General features: G+C 47.9%; 1 protein-coding gene across 2 annotated transcripts in view; it reads right to left on the bottom strand.

The window, feature by feature from the left end:
- LOC149343445 (uncharacterized) overlaps positions 1–17,919 on the bottom strand; it is a 35,580-nt gene extending 17,661 nt beyond the window's left edge. For both annotated transcript variants that reach the window (XM_089545926.1, XM_089545927.1), the window contains exons 1-3: positions 16,365–17,919; positions 11,650–12,066; positions 4,399–4,587 (exon numbers count right to left, since the gene is read on the bottom strand). In XM_089545926.1, the coding sequence (XP_089402052.1) occupies positions 4,399–4,587; positions 11,650–12,066; positions 16,365–17,557 (1,799 nt within the window). In that variant the 5' untranslated portion in view covers positions 17,558–17,919. The remainder of the gene's footprint in view (positions 1–4,398; positions 4,588–11,649; positions 12,067–16,364) is intronic.
- Between the last annotated feature and the right edge of the window lie 204 nt (positions 17,920–18,123).

Here is an 18,123-nt window from a genome sequence, read left to right as displayed (position 1 = left end):
GGCAAGTCGCTTCATGGGCCAAAGTGCGCTCCCCCGCCTCAGTCCCCGTGGTGCTCCCTGTGCACCGAAAATGCGTGCTCATCACGAGCTGCTCATTGTGTGGTGAAGCCATTCTTACATGGGCGCTACTGCTTGTGAGAAGGTTCCCTCACACCACGGTGGAGAAAGCCATAGAAGGGCTTGCTGTACTGATGTAGTTCTGATTTGATCTTCTTGACAGTTGACATGCTGTACAGCATGTCAGAATTGCAAGAAATCACCGCTACCATGCAATTTCCAACAAAAGCAGACACCCAATGCCTATATTTTCCTTCAGTAAAAGTGCTGCAGTGAATAACGGTTAGGCTCATTTTTTTTTTTGCAGCCATTGGAAGACTCGACCATCGGGTTATAAGGACGTCTTTTCCAATCCCTTGATGTCCAAGTTATTGTGGTTTCATTCTATTGCAAACCTGAGCATCACTGATAACTTTGCCAAAGACATAAACAGTTGGAGACTGACTGAGCAGTGAACATATCAATGCCTTCCACCCATATTTTATGTTGTGCTTGTTTGTAGCAATGATTCCACAGAAACAAAGGCTTCAAAACACTAGTTGTATGCTGAGATATACAGTTAAATCTCAATTAAACAAAGTGAAGAGCAGTTACGGTTTTTGTTAAATTGGGAAATTCGTAAAGCCGCGGAAGGCATTTTTCCGGCCTTCAAGATCTAAAATCGTTACGTGGTGGCATCCAAAATACCGTATTTACTCGCATAATAGGCGTACTTTTTTTCCAGAAAATCCGGCTCAAAGTTAGGGGTGCGCCTATTACGCGGGGTAAAATTTCCGGAAATTTTTCGACTCGCAAAATTGAACACACCGCGTAAACGCACTCGTGTACGGGCCGCACCCCGTTTTCGCGAAGAAAATGTTAAAAAAAAAAAGGGTCCGTGGAAGGGCCGCACCGAAACTTTCGGAATGCACGCGCCGAGGCCTCCGCGATCGGCTCCGGCTGCGCGCAACAGGCGCTTGATCGCGGAGGCCACACACTCGCACAGGAGCTTTCAGACGCCGCCCACGGAGGGCACCCAAGGCCAAGCTCATCATCACCATCGTTTTCCTCCACCGCGAGCTTTCGCTATCTATATCGCCATCAGCATCTCCAGCTCTTTTTTTTTTTGTTGTTGTTGTTGCTGTCAAGCGCCGGGATTTGCGGTAGCGCGATAGTTATCGTGGTTTATGGCTTTGCCGCGGAGCGTTGATGTTTTAGCTCGACGGGCAAGCACCACACGGCTGGGGAGTTTGCTCTCGAACACGGCAAGCGTGCGGCAGGTCGGAAAATACGACGTGGCCGAGAAGTGCAGCAGTTGCGACTGCGGCGTCCCTAAATTTTCGTACGCGACTCCAAGCGTCGAGGTTTTCGCGGGCCTAAGTCGGGAACGTTTCCGGCTGGAGATGAAGCTTTCCAAACCGACGTTTAAAGTGAGCACCCCTGAAAACTGTGTGCGGCTGTTCTACGCGATGTCGTTGTACGTGCTGTGGGTCCGCAGCAGCTGCGACGGCAGCAGCACTAGTAGGGACTAGTAGTCAGTTCAGCAAAAACTTTGTTAAAATAAAGATTGGGAAGCGGGGGGTGGCGAGGCGTCGGCTTGCAATCGTGTAAATACAGTATTGATCACAGTGCCAAGTTCGGGGTGCGCCTATTATGCGCGGAAATAAAAAAATCTGATTTTTCGCGCCCTAACTAGGAGTGCGCCTATTATGCGAGTGCGCCTATTACGCGAGTAAATACGGTATACTGCGGCATCATATTTGCTGATATACTTTTGAGACATCGTGAGCTAAATAAGAGAGAAATCTCCCTTTTTTTACTCATTTCTTCACAGAAAAACTTCATTGAATAGAGTTTAGTGGTCGTTTATTTCGTCATTTCGAGTGAGAACATTGAACCCTATGGGTACTTGCCAGAGAATCAATATTTGCTCAATAGAAGATAGGGAACTTTGTAAAACTGGTTTTGTAAAATTGGTTACATCGCAATTTAGTTTCTGGTCATATTAGGGTGTGCACATCTGATAGTTCAAACAAAAAGTCTCTCATCCCTTGATGTTCGAATTAATAACGAGCGTACTGTGTTAGCTAGTGCTGCATTATTCGAAGTTTGGCTGAGCCCCACAAAGTTTCACGACGGGAAAACACGACCTTCCATGAAACAAATGTCTACTACAGCAACGAGCGAACGCAGGTGACAACGCACCGTGCTTCAGCAGCACCGGCGCTTCCCCGTGGCACACGCAGCATGCCACAGTTTCCACAACAAAACAGTCCATGTTCAGAAGCAGCGCAAAACAAGATGTGGCAGAGAATACACAGGACGAGCTGGCACTGACAGAGGACAGCAGCGACAGCAGCGATTCTGGCACCAACAGCTAACGCCCGGTGGAAGCTGGGGACTGGGGAGTGAGTTTCCGAGGGCAATGGTGGGTGGGCACACAGAGAGAGGGGACATGCGGGAAAAGCGGGGCGCTTCCAACCCACCAGTCCCTTCCCACCCCACACATAGGAGCAATGTGCGAGCCGTGGAGGAGAGGGCGACGGCTGCTGCAGCAGTCTCGTTATCCATCCCATAGTGAAATGTTTCTCAGTGTCTGCGACCTCAAGTAACGAGGCTTTACTGAGACTGTTCGTTAGGAAATTTCGCCCACATCCCACTCTGAGTCGCTCTACTGAGCCTTCACGTGAAAACTGCTGCAAAGGAAACCTGGAATCTTTCTTGAATTACATCCCACAGTCAAATCTCATTACAACAAATAAGTAAAAATTCTAAAAAACATTTGATATAGCAGAAACTCATAATTAAAACTTTGGTAAAAACCTATGCAGAAGCGCTGACGACAACCAGGAGACGTTCTCTAAAGTTTTAGTGCCATTTCAAAGCTGCTCGTGGTGATTGCAGAGGCCACAAAAAGCCTAATGCCAAACACCAGTTAAGTTGGCTTCCCCACACAGCACCGAGCAGGGAAAGTGCGCAGAGATAGAACTGTGAACTAAATTTCAAAGAGCCACAGTGCAGGCATACATCCTTCGTTTTCACTAGCTAAAGCTCCAAGAAGGGAGTGAAGGGCATCAACCAATATTTGGAGTCAACATCTTTGGCCAGCGGGAGGGAGGGGCTTTCTGCACTCGAAGCCGATTTGTAAGCGATAATATTCAATACATTACGGGTTCTATAATATGCACCATTAGAAGTCATTTTTCCGATATCAAAGAAATCCTATTAGAAGTCTTCTTGGTCGAAACAAGTTGGTCATGCAGATTTACTATAGAGCAAACACATCAATACACTGAGCACTTGTCATTTCAAGTTAATTATCAAGTGGGCTCAAAGTGGGCTGTGCACTGTCAGATAAGGAGGCAACGACAGCAAGGACATTCACAGGGCCAGGCCACCAAGAAATGCCATCTCTGCTCAAACAAGTTTTTGCAGCACTAGCTGTTAATGCAAAGGGTCCAGCGCAAAGCATGTTTGTCGTCGCCATAGTCAAGAAGAGTACACGCAGCCAGAAGTGAGTGGAAGGAAGTGGGGGGAGGGGTGATCATGTGACCTTGCCAGGCATGTAGACCAAGCCTTGCGGTTTTATGCGAAGCATACTACTTTAGCTACCACTTCAGCCCTTCACCGTGGTTATGCGCCTCCAAATCACGTGATACATGACGTCACACCATGTGACACGATGACGTCACGACAGTGGAGAAACGGGGGCCCACCTCGCGCCGTCGCTGTGGTTGTGCGCCTCCAAATCACGTGATACATGATGTCACACCACGTGACACGATGACGTCACGACAGTGGAGAAACGGGGGCCCACCTCGCGCCGTCGCTGTGGTTGTGCGCCTCCAAATCACGTGATACATGACGTCACACCACGTGACACGATGACGTCACGACAGTGGAGAAACGGGGGCCCACCTCGCGCCGTCGCTGTGGTTGTGCGCCTCCAAATTACACGACACGATGATGCTTCGCATTCTCCAGGCTTAACCAAGTTAAGCCTCAGCCTTTTTTTTCCATAACAAATAGGGAGTGAAGCTTGCCATGAAAAAAAGCGTGACCAGAGGTAAGGGGTGCACATACATTACATGGGCACCCAGCACAAGCTGAATGTTTTTGTGCATAACAATCATTATTGCATGCCAGCTACAAGAGATTTTTCACATTAACAGCTGTTTGGTTTCGATTTACGGGGGTTTAACGTCCCAAAGCGACTCGGCCTATGAGGGACGCAATAGTGAAAGGCTCTCTTGAATTTTGCCTCCATCGAAATTCAACTGCCGCGGCCAGAATCGAACCCGCATCTTTCGGCGGCTCACTACCAACTGTGTAATTGCCACTCAATTAGTCCAGACAACTCACCTGACACTTATCTTTGATAGGAAGACATTCTTGGTGACCATCTTGTGAAGCACGCCGACAACCGTGTCCGAGATGTTGTCAATGCTCGCGATGTTCAGCTCGACCAGGCTCCTCTTGCACTGAGCGACCAGGACAGACAGCGACTGTGCCGTCTTGAGGGTCAGTCGAGAGGTGACCAACGAAAGCTTTCTGGAAGGAAAACAGAGGGTGCATGCAACGCTTTGCTTCTTCAAGGGGTCTCAAAACCGAGGCAAACCTGGCGCCGAAACAGACGCCAAAACCAAAAATGACACCAATTTCTGCCCAAAGTGCCTTTTGCACAACATGAAAAAAAAAGCCTTCAGCTGGATACAAACCCATGCCAACATGAGACTAGTAGCAAGCATGGTTAACTGACACTTCAGACCACCAGCTACCACAACATGGTGAAGATAGTGCATTGAACTGGTACTCCTAAACATGAACTGCACTTGCAAGAGAATGAGTAGCTGCTGTGGTACTTGTAGTGGTCGCCACCTGTAAGCACACTAGTGGTGCCCTCTGGGCTCAAGCCGAGAGGTGGGGTGTTCGGAATAAAGGGACTGAGTTTCTTGTTCTTCAGTGGGGTGGTCAATGTCTCGCTCTCTGCAAAATGATCGCATAGGAACGTCATGCGACATGGTATAGAAGTGACAGTGATCTGAAACACAGCAGTCTTGTAGCAGTTCTCAAACACAGTCTACAGCGCGAAGACGACCCCCGAAGTAGGCACCCAATCAGCTCAGTGGCTAGTCTGAACTATGCAGCCACCGCACACATTCAACTTCTCAATCCCTATAAGCTGGTCCTCATGGAAGTCTCGCTTTGAAGATTATGCCGCCACCACCGGACTACAAAATGCTTCTCAAACGTCCAAGTATGTATGCTATTTTATTGCCTGGGCCCAGACACTCGCACGCTCCTGGACACTTTCTCTCCATGCAGCCTCGTTAGCGTCCTGCGACGCAGCTGTCAACCACTTCTTTGAAGACTTCGTGCATCCTCCAAATGAGCTGTACGGGCCATCACGCTTTCACAAGTGTGTCCAATGACCTGGCGAAAGCATCAACACATTTTACCCCGAACTCTGCAAGTTAGTCAAATTATGCATATAGTACACGTCATCGGCAGCTGAAGAACACTTGGTTCGCAACAGGTTCATTGTCGATTTGCATGATACATGACTCTCAGAGCAGCTCCACCGCTCCCTAAAGTTATACCCCTGTCAAGCGGGCAAGTTAAGTGCACTTACGGGGAGTGCGCTTCGGCATCCCGAGTGACACTTTGGGCTACGCGGTGCTAAACGGGAAAGCAAAATGCACTCATAGTAAAAAAAAATGGCGACAGAAAATGAGCAAAATTTCTGAACAGGACGATGGAAAAAGAAAAAAGACTCATAATATTTGATTGGTTAACGTGATAGCGCAAATAAAACTAGGTTCAACAATTTTTAGCGATGAAAAAAATGAAAATAGAAGAAAAGCCAAGTCCAGCCAAGACTATCCAGAATTTTGACAACAAACAAGATGGCGGCGGGCAGCAATGTTGCATCTGATCACGTTTACTTGTTTTGTTGCTTTGCTTGTAGCTATAACCAAGGAACTTTTTTTCTGAAAGCAGTGTTATAGCACGTAAAACAAAGTTGTAAGTACTTTTTATGCACTATAAATTTTGTACATTGGAACCGCTGGCGTCGAGGCTACGCACTCGACCAGCAAAGTGTGGTCCGCGAACGCACTCTCAGCGGAGTGCACTCTTCTGCGAGTGACACTCCACTTGCGTCGTTTAGATGCGGCAAAGTGTACTTACAGCGAAGTACACTCTCCTTAAGTGCACTTAACTTGCCCGCTTGACAGGGGTATTGTCAGTCCGAGGACACAGACAAGGAACGTGCACTCTCACAAGCTGATTCAAAAGGGGCAGTCAACACTGATGGCGACAGAGCTCAAACGTTCACTTTGCAACAGCATGTAGACGCCAGGGCAACTCTCTTAATGGACGCAAAGTCTGGACGCTACCGCGATGCTCTGGTTTGTTTTCTCTGCGACCGCACATTTCATGCACGCTCAGAGTGCCCAGCACAGAACTCGGTCGGCAGTTACTACAGAAAGAACACTCCTGAGCAAACACATCATGCCGAACAGTTCAGTGGCCTCGGCACACTCCGACACAAGTACACAATTCACCTACAACAAAACGCTGCACCATTCTTGCTCAGTGCCCCTCGACGGATTCCTATTCAACTACGAGGGGTTGTTCGGCAAGAATTCCAGAAACTCGAAAAGCAGCTTCAAAATCGGGTCTCAAACACTGAGAAACAGCTCCGTCCACACTGCTAGGGACTTCAGGTTTGTAGCAATGAAATATGCCTGTGCACACTTTGGTTGTATGGCGAACTACTTTTTGGGCAAGGACTTAGCCTGTACAAACAGGTGCAAAAGCTTTGGTAGCATTGACTGCTACGTATGAAGCGGAGTATAAGACCCCCCTCGCCGATTTCGCCACTGTGTCTGGCTAAGCCTGACCTGAAATAAAACAAGCTAAAACAAAACACTTTATAGCCACAAGTTGGTTTCGATCGAAACCGGCCCGGCACGCACAGATTGGCTCTGCTGGTCACTGCATTAGACCACCATGTACATTATCAGCGCAGCTGAACGTCCCACGTGATTACCGTATATTGCCACGCATAAGTCGACGTTTTCTTTTTTAAGTGTCCTTCCAAAGTTGGGGGGTCGACTTAAAATCAGAGCCGACGCATATGCGGAGTCTTAAGTTGGCCAATATGCAGGGTCAAAAGTAATTTCGACCGAGTTGCGGATAATATCACGCCCCGTGCGCTCGTAATTCCATAACAGTTGTCAGACACGGTGCGAAAGTGGATCAGCTTAAAAAAACTTGAATTTAATTGAGATATGCACCAAAGGTTTGTTTTAATAGGTTTGGTTTGGTTTATGGGGTTTAACGTCCCAAAGCGACTAAGGCTATGAGAGACGCCGTAGTGAAGGGCTCCGGAAATTTCAACCACTTGGGGTTCTTTAACATGCACTGACATCGCACAGTACACGGGCCTCTAGAATTTCTCCCCCAAAGAAATTCTTGCCGCCGCGGCTGGGATCGAACCCGCGTCTTTTGGGTCAGCAGCCGAGCACCATAACCGCTGAGCCACCGCGGCGGCTGGTTTGTTTTAATAGGATAGCAACTTGTTATCAACAGACCGTGGGCGTTCCACGGAAAAACGGCCAAAGCCGAGCGGGCTGGCAACGTTTGACACAAATGGGACAGCTACAAATCCAATCCAAAACTAGACCACACGTGACCAGTCACACGAGCCGAGAAGCATTTTCGCGTGCTGTTGTGCAACAGTGTTGTGTGCCTTTCGCACGTCGCACCACCTACGTGATGGCTAACAGCGGTGTGTGTATGTGGTTTGTGTCACTGCCAGACGGACGCCGCAACCTCGGCAGCAGTACAGCGCTGCTTTCAAGTGGCAAGTCATCCTCTACGCTGAGTCTGAAAACAACGTCGCAGTGGGGCGGAAATTCAATGTCTCAGAAAAATGCGTGAGAGGCTGGAGAAAACAAAGAAGCAAGCTTTTTGCGTGCGCTGCTACACGTCGTTCCTTACGCGGGCGCCGAAGTCCAGACAATGCCCTGCCTTTGAGGAGGCGGTTCGAGGTTGGGTTCATGACCAGAGAAGCAAGAGCCTGAGTGTTTGCTACAGTGACACTGAAACAAAGCCACGCGCTGTAGCGGAGGAGAAGTGCATCCCGCTATTAAGGTCCTAGTACACGGGCCTGCAAAGACTACTTCCCGACGTGTGTCATCGGGAAGCAAGATGCGGTGTCAGGGTCGAAGAACGCGGGTCTGGGAGAAATTACCACCAAACGTGGGTCGTCGTTAAGCAAGGTACGGCGAAGGCTAAGCAGCGGCGGAAGCAGCCAGCACACATATGTCTCCTGGGTGGCTGAGAGTACCTGCTTTCTACTCGGCGACCGTTGCCCCAAGCCTGCCGTCATGGACCACACAGGGGACCCAGTGACAGCTGATTCCAATTATGTACTTTGTCCCGTCGGAGTGCACGACCAAAACGAAAGGGCTGAATTAAGTTTAAGCAAAACAAGACCCCCTTTCTGAAGTGCCTGCACGTGTCGAACACCGCCGCTGCCACCGCGGGGAGACAGACGTTATCTTCCCCAATGGCTGTGAGCGTGCCGGGGGAACAAAGGGCTTTGTTTCCTGTGGCTCTTTGGCGTGCCAAGCACCGCGACTAGCTGGCGGGCATCATTTTGAACATCTCCAAGGACAAAGGACCACTTTCCGGCCTTTCTCGTGACCTTGCGTTCCGGCCATGAGCGGCGGGTGTCATCTGATGAACAACAGATGTCGGTGACCCACGGGAACCTTTGGCTGGCCGGAAACCACCACCTACCACAGTCAACGCCTCGACGGCAACCTTCTTTCCCTCGGAATCAACACGTGACAGGGGCGTGACCCTAAGTGCAGTGTTGTGTTTGTGCGCAGAGGTGAAAGTTCTAGGCCCCTCCCACTCCGGCGTGGGCGTCCTCAACCTAGGCGATTTGGGGAACAAGAAGGGTATAAAAGTCGACAACGAATGCGGCAGAATTGTCTCTCACTTCAGGTCTCTCACTTCTGATCTCTTACGCTTGTAAATATGTGAATAAACCTTCTGTACAGTTTCCTCCTTAATGAAGTTCGCCATCTTCCTTCCAAGCCGGGACCTGCGGCCCTGAACGACCCTCTCAACTCCAGGGCTCCTCCGTCCGCAACACCGCGTACCGAGTTTAAAGTGTCTAAGAAGCGGGTGACGAATTTCATGAAGAGGAACGGCCTAAGCCTAAGGCAACGAACGACTGTATGCCGTATGGGCGAGCTAGGACCACGGGGTGCGGCAGCATCGACCGAAATTCGGAGTTAACTTTTTTTGCCCAAAGGGGGTCGACTTATAATCGGAGTCGACTTATAATCGGCAACACGGTAACTGCCAGCCTCTCGTGCTCTGCTTTGGTAGTCGTCTTCATCAACTCCCATCTGTGCCCAATGGATCCGAACACCGGAAGCGAGGTGAAAACCGCAGTGCTAGCGCACCTAGTTCGCATTTGGCCTACCCACACACTACACCGTTCGTCATTTCTAAAGCCTCGCGTTGTGCGGAAAGGCCGAGTATCGATAACTCGTTCACAAAATTCACTGGTCACTCCAACAGCTCAAAGTGGACCAATTCTGAATGAAAACTGTTTCCAACAGTTCCTCCATAGTGTCACAAACAATGCATGCAACGCGGGCCACCCATGAGTTATGCCGTCCTCGCTCCACGTTCTAACCCGCGTGACAGAACTACAAGCCGCATCATTCGAAAGATGAGAGGCTTGAAAATGGAATGGAAGCTTGGCTTGCAGAGTGCATGCGCCTAACCTCGCTGATTTCAGTGATGCTTATCTTTAGCAGCCAAAGGCATTGCAAGGGGCTGCACACTGAAGTATTCCTTTTGAATGCAGCATTCCTTTCAAATAATGTGCCCTCTGCACATTACACAGCAACACACCGACGTTTTAAAGTGGTCGTCAATCTCTTGGAGCCTGGAATTTTCGGCCTGATATTCTTATTCTCGCAACAACTCCCAATGATTGTGTCAAAAATGATGACAATCCCAGAAATGTATCGGTAAAAGCTCAATAGAAACACATTAAAAACTACAGACGAACATGGCAGCTCATGCTCCTGCGGGATCAATGCCAGAAATATGCCATCACGAAAAAAGTAAACATTTGTATTTCGCTCCTTCCGAAAATTGGCTGGAAACATGCACTAGTCATATAAAGTCCAAATGTTTGAAGTCTGAAAAATCTGCCATTGGCTGCAGAAGCTTCGGTCACTTTGGCTTCAGTCAGATAACAAGCTCCTGCTGGTGATTGTGGTTCACCTATTGCATACAGCGCATTCTTTTTTTTTTTTAGAAAATATTTCTGAATAAGGTTGGCGACAATTTTCCGGAAAAGTAAGGTCATCTCTGAACTGTATAATGAGCAGGTATGGTCGAAATTCAAGAGTTCGTACAGACGGTTCAGGAGAGTTGAGAAATGAACGTCCTGCATTGTACTATTTCACTTCGAGAGTGGTAGAAAAAGAAAGAAGATGGCTGAGCACTTCAAAAGCTGCCACAAAAGTTTGATCGGCTAACCTACATTTGGCCCTAACCAGCTCCCCCGATAGATGCGACAAAAATGTTAAAGGGACAGTGAGGAGAGCTCTATTAATATTTTTTTTAAGCAAAATCCGATAGTTCGGCATTTCATGGCTTTGTTGCCACTTGGCCAGCCGCGAAAGATGCAATATTTCTAAGAAATTTGGATTCGAAGTTGAAAAAGTTTTTCCCACCGCTCTGATTCAAACTTGGGATTGTCTTATGACGACACAGGACTAAGTGACGTGAAACATGACGTGCACATGACGTAACGCAGACTCCGTGATTTCTGGCGGCCTAGCAGTGCGGCCTGACAGCAGCCGAAAAGAAAGCTACCGCCGCCCGCACGTTGAAGGTATCTATCGGCTATTGCGGCCATCGCTACCGTCGCTTCCTTTACGTTTGCACCGGCGTTTTGCCAGCGTTACGATGGATGCCGTTCTCGAAGTCGTCGACGAAGTTCTCGCAAATAGATACCTTTAGCATACCGTGTACCTTGTTACCGTTAGCGGAATACCGGGAGCCCGCCTATCGCCGGTGAGCAGGCGCTGATTGGTCCCGATGCTGCAGGCGTGCGCGTAGCTGCCGGTTACGTGGCGCCATCTGGCGACATCAAGGAGATTTGCGCATGCATTGGCTGCGCCTCAGTGAATCGTGGCTTCTCGTGCCCTAGTGTTGCTAGAACTATTGGTTCTAGCAACACTGTTTTGTCCTATGATGTCATCACGCCTGTACTTGCGAGTTTGGCCTGTGGCGGCGATACCTGTATTGTGGTTCTTGCTCTTTTCTACGTTACAAGAGCTTTGTTGTCAGTATGAGTGGCGTCTTTGTAATCAGGAGCTGGTATTCTGTCGATACAAGCCAACTTCAATTTCTCCTCAGTGTCCCTTTAAAAAATCTGCCTCCTTCGTGACACAAGTTTCCCAAACCTTATGAAAAGCACTGTACTGATCTACAGCAGGGCAAACTTGCTGCTCCAAAATGCACTTCCTCTCTGTTTGGGACCAAGCATGGCATTGCATGACATACCTCAGGCATGGGTTGTGTGTCAGGGCATCAAAGACCTTGGCCAGCAGTGGGCCAAACTCCTCGCTTTCATCGTAGGCCCTGTGCAGGTCCAGGTGAAAGGTCTTGAAACGGCCACACGCCTTCAGTGCGGAACAGAGTGCACTGATGAGGGCTCCCTGAGTGGTGCCGTCATCGGCCGTGCCGCCACCCATGTAGTCGATGTGGAGCGAGTGTAGAGAGTGGTTCAGGGCCAGCGAGGCATACACAGCACACAGGACGTCGCCAACAAAGCCCCAGTGGCAGATCTTCACCTTTGTGGCACACCCGAGGGCCTGTGCCAGGGCTGGCGACACAAACGACGGCAGGTGCACAAACAGGGAAAACTGGACGCGGCCAGGAGACTCGAGCCTAAGCCGCTCAAGGGTGGGATTCGGCTCCCTGAAAACAGGGTGAGAATAACACATTTAGAGCATGGGCAAAAAATGTGACATGTACCTATGTTATACCCCTGTCACACGGGCACTATAAAGGTACTTTGAACTAAAGCTCCATTACGCTACCAAAGGAGCACTACTTCAAGGGAGTTCGCCCGTGCTACACGGCCGCGGAACGACCCTTGGAAAGCGATTTTAGCGCCCTCATCGGTGAAAAACTGGATTAAAATTGCAGACTTCAGTGCACATGAGAATATAGCAGTGTAACATATTTTCATAAAAAAAACTTGTTTTATATCAATATTATGCTCAATGAACGCAATTTCAACTGCAATAATGACATGATCTCCCAAGCACAGAGCATAACCTCACAGCGCTGGCCACACTGAGCTCAACTGGCTCGGCTTGGTCTTCGGCTCTTCCCTTTGCTTCTTGTCCTCTGTTTTCTTTGGCCTTGCGATCGTTGCGATTCTGTTCACGTTTTTCTCTGTGCCTTGTGTTCGGCGATCTCCGTCAAGATGTATCACTAGCTGCTGTCCGCCACTGTCCGTACTTGCTGAAAACAACAAACAAAATGGCCGACATGGCGTCGTAGTTACCGTGGCGTTTGTAAATCCGGGACGAGAGTATGGCGTGGTGAAACCGCCACAAAACAAATAACCTTATATTTTAAAAGACCAATAATTTTACGAAGCAAATTTTAAGAAAAGAATATCGATCGTTTCTTATCCCCATTTATTTTTGTTGTTAACTTACTGGGAGGGAGGGTACTCCCTTGCAGCCTCAAAGGACAAACTCGAGCTGCCTTGATTCGAAGTTCCTTTGAACTAGGTGTCCTTAGGCGCGTCCGTGTGGCAGCGCGCGTTCTCCCTTGGAGTAATGGAGCTTTAGTTCAAAGTACCTTTACAGTGCCCGTGTGACAGGGGTATTACTCTGCATAATGCGAAAACACAGCAACAGATGCTACGCTGTGTTACATGTAAAATGAAAGCCGCATCAGCAAAAGAAAGACACATAGCACAGGTAACCACCACCTACTACCCACCGTTCTTATTCCATTCTCTTTTCGGATGTCTTAGCCAACATTGAGGATCCGAAAGTGTGTCATACACAGCTATCACTATAAAACAACGCTTTGCTTAATCATGTTTACTCTGGACCAAGCCTGCCATGCTTACAAGACATTTAGCACACGCCCCTACTTTCCACACTTTCTCTCAATTTGAAAATCAGCACCTTCCTCACGGTCTAGGCCACTTAAACTGTCCTTCTCAGAGACTTCTGGTCAAGAAAGAATGAAGAACAGGTTGCTTCGACGTTAACAGGATGCTCGCCACCCTTCATAACAAGAGGTCCAGATTGGCTTGCTCACACACGGGGCTGTACGCCATTTCGGCACGCTGTTGTCAGCCTGTAACACCCCTCTGATTTGCAATTGTCAGTTTGTATTTACTTACAAGAAGCAGACAACATAGGTCAAGCCATTTAGGTCTTCTTTTTTCTTCTAACTTGTCCTGGTCAAAGCATATTAACACAATATCCAATAATGCAATGCGGAGGCTCGGTTATCTAAAACGTACACTTAGTGTTGCCCCCCAAGAAACTAAACTGGTAACATACAAAGCTTCAATTCATCCACTTTTGGAGTATGGGTCAATAATCTGGAATCCTCATAAACAGTCCGATATCAGTAAGCTGGAATCCGTCCAAAGGAAAGCAGTACGGTTTATTTGCCGACGGTATGACAGAAATTTTTCACCTTCATCCACTCTTCCTGCCATAGGCCTTTCCCTCCTTTGTACCCGCCGCGACAATGAGTGTTTAAAACATTTTCATGGTATTGTTAATTCATCCCGCTTTGCTTCACTGTCTGAGTACTTGCATTTTTCAGCATCTTCATCTACAAGGAGCTACCACCCATTGAATGTAACACCCATTCACGCGGCACTGATATGTTCAAATTTAGTTTTTTTCCTCGTGTTATCGAACGATGGAATTCTTTACCTGGTGATGTACGCTCCCTGGAACCAAACCTATTTTTCAATGTTGTTGCAAATCTGTGATTAGTCTGTTGCATTTCTGTTCTGTATTTTAATGGTGTTCAGTTCTGAATATATTGTCGCTCTCTGCTTTTTTTTTTCTTCTTTCTTCCTCCCACTCCTGCAAAAGCCCTATCGGGGCTGCAGTATATGTAAATAAATAAATAAATAAATAAAATAAACTAGAATTACACTCAGGAAATCACATATATCCTCACTTGGTTAGTGTTCTTGCAGCTGGCCTCACTAGAAAAAGATTCCTGCGTTGAACACTGCCAGGTTCAACTTCTAAAGGTGCATTACCCCAATTCGATCATTCTTAGCCTTTGTTGCACACTGACTGACACTGCCTCACTGACTTTCAGAGCTGTTGTCTGGGGCCAGGCAGCACACCTGGCAGGGCTGTTCAATGCCATTGGCAGTCGTACCGGTGAAGAATTGCAATGGCCCCAGGATTTGAACTGTACTGTAGCTCTCCTGCACATGAGCTAGATACCCACTGAAACACACACAGCATGCAGCGACCATCTTCGGTGAGTATACTAAGGCTATGTACTTTCACAAAGCAATGACATGCTTCTGTGAACAAACTGAATCATACTGAATCATAACTGAATCATACTACTTTATTTCTGTCCGGCACCAACGCGAATGATATAGTAGAAAAGGCTAACAGCGTGTTGGGCAAACTTAACTCATGGTCTGAAAAAAATTCCCTACTAATAAACACACGGAAAACAAAGGCGATATTCTTTAGAGCTAAAAATGTCAAATGGGCTGTACATACAGATTTAGTATTGGGTGGTAATATGATAGAAATAACTAATGTTGTAAAAACACTTGGCGTTCACTTCAATGAATTTATGCTATGGGACTACCACATCGAGCAAATGGAGAGTAAGCTAGCTCGCGTTGTCGGCATACTCAGAAGGTTAGAGTGCATGATACCTACTAGGACAAAACTTGTTATTTACCATGCCCTCTTTGACTCTCATGTTAAATATTGTCATTTGGTTTGGGGTACAACGACGCAAACTAATATTCAGAAGGTTTTGACATTACAAAAAAATGCAGTCAGAGCAATTGCGGGTGCTACATACTTAGCACATACGAGTGCTCTATTTCCAAAATACCGCATTATGGATGCAAGGGTTATCCATCAGTACCGTGTAATTCAGCAGTACAAATCTCAGGTACATAGTGACACCACATTTTTTGCTGACCTTGCGAATCTACGGGAAAATACTGCTGTTCATAACACAAGACACTACGAATATTGGTATGTACCTTGTCCACGCACAAATTACGGTTTTCAAACTCTCAGGTATGTGTAGCCATCTTTCCTTAATAGAAACGCTTTCACTAATCAATCCATTCTTTCCGTTTCGTATAACGCTGTCAGAAATATGTTCTTACAAAAGAATGAATCATATCTAACTGTAAAATAAACAAAGTATCCATGTGCTGTGATTAAACTATCATTTGCGTGTGTGTAACAGTACCGAGACTATTCTGGTGATCTGTTATGAAGATATTGTACATATTTGTTATTTCATGCATTCTCTTGTTATTGTTTTACTGCTGTCTGTCATCGCCGTGCCAAGCCGCTACGGGAGATGGGAGCTTTGTCAAGCCGCGTGCGCGGCTTTTTTTCCTTTCTCCTCAGCCATTGTACATGACTGAAATAAATGCACTGAACTGAACTGAACTGTAGTTATGCAAACCAAGGGCTTCTGTCTACTAAAGCCTTTTTTTTAACCCATGAAGCTGCTCAAATGCATTACAGAAAAAGCTGTGAGGTTGGCTCAGGAGTTCAAAGAGGAAAAGCCTTTCAGTGTTTGCTCCTCAATATGGTGTGCACTGCACCCCAGAACTCAGATAGTACTGTTGGCTTGCCCATATCACAGACTCCATGACTCACTGACAAGCACAGCTTTAACAAAGCATGTTGAGGCATGTAGCAATAAGCATATTAGAAAAAAGCATGGCAGCCACTGTGGCGACTAGTCATGTAATCCGTCAATACCAATAAATTTCCTGATAACGAGGTTTACACATCGGTGGTTTAAATGACAGCATGGCATTCTGAATTCGCCACTTTGGCTAATTCAGGACGAACAAAGCTGAACAAAGAAGAAAGCTAACTACTGTGCAATACTAGTCCTGTGAACCATAAAAACAAAAACTGAATACTTGGGCAGTGCATTCCTCTACACACTTTTGCCAAGAAGTCAGCTTAAATGAAAAGGCTTAACATACTTACTGAATAATACGTGATGTGCTGCTGATCTCCGGCAGCACAAGGCTCTTCAGGGTCGTGTTGGCAGGGAGGCTCGAGCACAACGCGCTGACAACTTCTGCTTCAAGAGAACAATTGCGCAAGTCGAGATGCTCCAAAGTGCAGTTCGCAGACAATGCCTTGGCAATGTGTGTCGCCCCTCTAATATCAAAACTGCAGTTTAGCAGTGACAGCGTTTGAAGCGGGTGATGCTTAATCAGAAATTGTGCCAACGCCTCTCCCATTGTGTCGCCAATAGATGTTGCTTCTAGTGTCAGGTGCTGAAAGGATAGAACGCCTTCCAACGCAGCAAACAAGTCAGTCAAACAGCACAGACAAACTCTCCGTCCGCCCGCAAAGCTGTAATTAAGGTGCTTGCAACTCACGCCAGCTTTGCATAAGCCCACCAAGCAGAGCTTCTGAATAACCCTGTTGCTCCTGAAGACCTCCGCCATGGCATCGCAGGCGGAAGACTTTGTGCTGTCCTGGAGGGTCAAGTTCTTCAGCCGCTCACAAGCGACTAGCGCGAGGAGCAGGGTGCCTGCAGATTCCGGGGACAGCTGGTTTCCGACGAGTATGACGCTACGGAGAGTCGGCGCGTTTCCCCTCAGCACTTCGGCCACCTTAGGTGCGAGGCCGTCGCTGACGCTAACGTTCGTGAGGTCGAGTTCACGCAGGCACTGGGGTGGGCCGAAGGCTTCGAGAAACCCGCTCTCAGGCTCAAGCCTGTAGCGGGGTTGCAACACGACGCGTCGCAGGTTGGGCGCCGGTCCGACGATAAAAGAAGACACGAAGGAGAGCCGCTCGAAGTGTGTCCGGTCGTAAACAAGGACCTCGCGGATGCACTGATGCTGTCTGGGCAGCCAAGCCATGAGGAAAGCGCCGTCATTCTCGTTGCCCCCACCGCGGTACCTGGCCCCGTAATCATCCCGGTCGTCATAGGAGCGTAGACAAAGCTTGCCCGGTTCGAATTCCGTTAACACTAGCCTCGTCGGCCGCAAAGCCTTGTTCCATGAGGCCAGCTGGTCGATGAGCCAGCATTCTGTGAACGCGTCCGCGGAGCAGGAACGTTCGGTGCTTAGGCCACGTAGCAAACGTTCGAGGCTCCAACGCCAAGGGTAATGGCTCTCGTCTCCCGCTCCTATCCTTTGTTGTAGGGCCCGTAACGCAACGTCCATGCTGATATCCAAGGTTCAAAAAAGTCGCAAAAAATACTGTCGGCGCCGTATTATCAGAGGAAGCTGGTCTGTTTCCTCCAGAGAGATGTGTGCTGCGCTTGAAAGAAGCGTCGCTACTCACGCGGCCAGGCACAAAGCACGGGAGGTCATCCTGGGAAAACGAGCTCGCGCTTCTTGTCTCAATTTCCTGATCTTCTGATGCTTCTGAGCCGATACCCCTGATAGCACACTATCTGATCAACAGCGGAGGCGTGCTCGGAAAGCAGAGCATTTGGAAAAGCAGCTAAGCAAACGAAGCCTAGCACGCTTTCGAACACGAGAGCCTCCACCGCCAATAAGTTGCGGCTTCGTCCTGACTTGTCTTCAAGGCAATCTTTACTTCAAACTAGTCATAAAAAATAAGTTTTTGTTTCAGTTTCGTTCCTTATATTTCTATTTTCTATTGCAATGACAGGAAGGAAACCAAGCAGAGAACTATTTCTTGCAGTATGCCAGTATATTAACTCTGTGGTTTAGTGTAAACCATGGTGTAAACCAACGTTTCTAGATAGACACATTAGACAGTT

Source organism: Amblyomma mixtum, chromosome 5, assembly GCF_055824585.1.
Source record: "Amblyomma mixtum isolate Tamu chromosome 5, ASM5582458v1, whole genome shotgun sequence".
In the NCBI taxonomy this organism is placed as follows: Eukaryota; Metazoa; Arthropoda; class Arachnida; order Ixodida; family Ixodidae; genus Amblyomma; species Amblyomma mixtum.
Note: the sequence above shows the minus strand (reverse complement) of the source record. Positions and strands in the feature narration are given on the sequence as shown.